At 38.4% G+C, this 560-nt stretch overlaps 1 protein-coding gene across 1 annotated transcript in view; it reads right to left on the bottom strand.

Moving 5' to 3' along the window:
• LOC119589286 overlaps nucleotides 1-560 on the bottom strand; it is a gene marked incomplete in the record, with an annotated part of 113340 nt that overhangs the window by 83911 nt on the left and 28869 nt on the right. The window contains 1 exon segment of the mRNA XM_037937904.1: nucleotides 264-410. Coding sequence (XP_037793832.1) covers nucleotides 264-410 — 147 coding nt within the window.

Here is a 560-nt window from a genome sequence, read left to right as displayed (position 1 = left end):
GCTACCAATCTATTTTGTTTAATACCAATAGTCTAAGTCTACCAATTCAATACTCTCAAGAATAAAATTGGGCTTAAGAGGTGATTGTTTCTTGCAATTACTACAGCAAGTAACAATCTAACAACTGTTATCAAAGTAATTAGCTGTGAAGAGACACTCTTGGAAAAAGATGTTCATGCAGCAAGCATTAAATATAAACACTACAATAAGTAACCAGTAACTCATGCCCAAAACACCATGTAAGCAGCTACACTTACTGTTACCTTTAGCGATAAGTCTGTATTAGGCCGAGTAGCTGTGCTGGTAAGAGAAGGTTTTGGCAAAGATTGTTCCACTGAATCTACCATGACGTCTAAAGCCTCAGGCTCGGATGTTGTGGGGGTTGAGGATCCAGTGGAAGACCCCTTACCCTAGGGAATTGGGAGGACTCATTTTTGGTTAAGTGACTAAAACTCTCTTACATAAAGGGTGGTAAGATCTGTTAGCCACTTCACTTATGTACATGCAACACATACCCAATTTAAGATATAACTAATTCCTAACCTGAAGCCTTAATTCTT

The sequence above is a fragment of the Penaeus monodon genome, chromosome 25 (assembly GCF_015228065.2).
Source record: "Penaeus monodon isolate SGIC_2016 chromosome 25, NSTDA_Pmon_1, whole genome shotgun sequence".
Taxonomy (NCBI): domain Eukaryota; kingdom Metazoa; phylum Arthropoda; class Malacostraca; order Decapoda; family Penaeidae; genus Penaeus; species Penaeus monodon.
The sequence above is the reverse complement of the archived record's forward strand: the minus strand, read 5'-3'. Positions and strand labels throughout refer to the sequence as shown.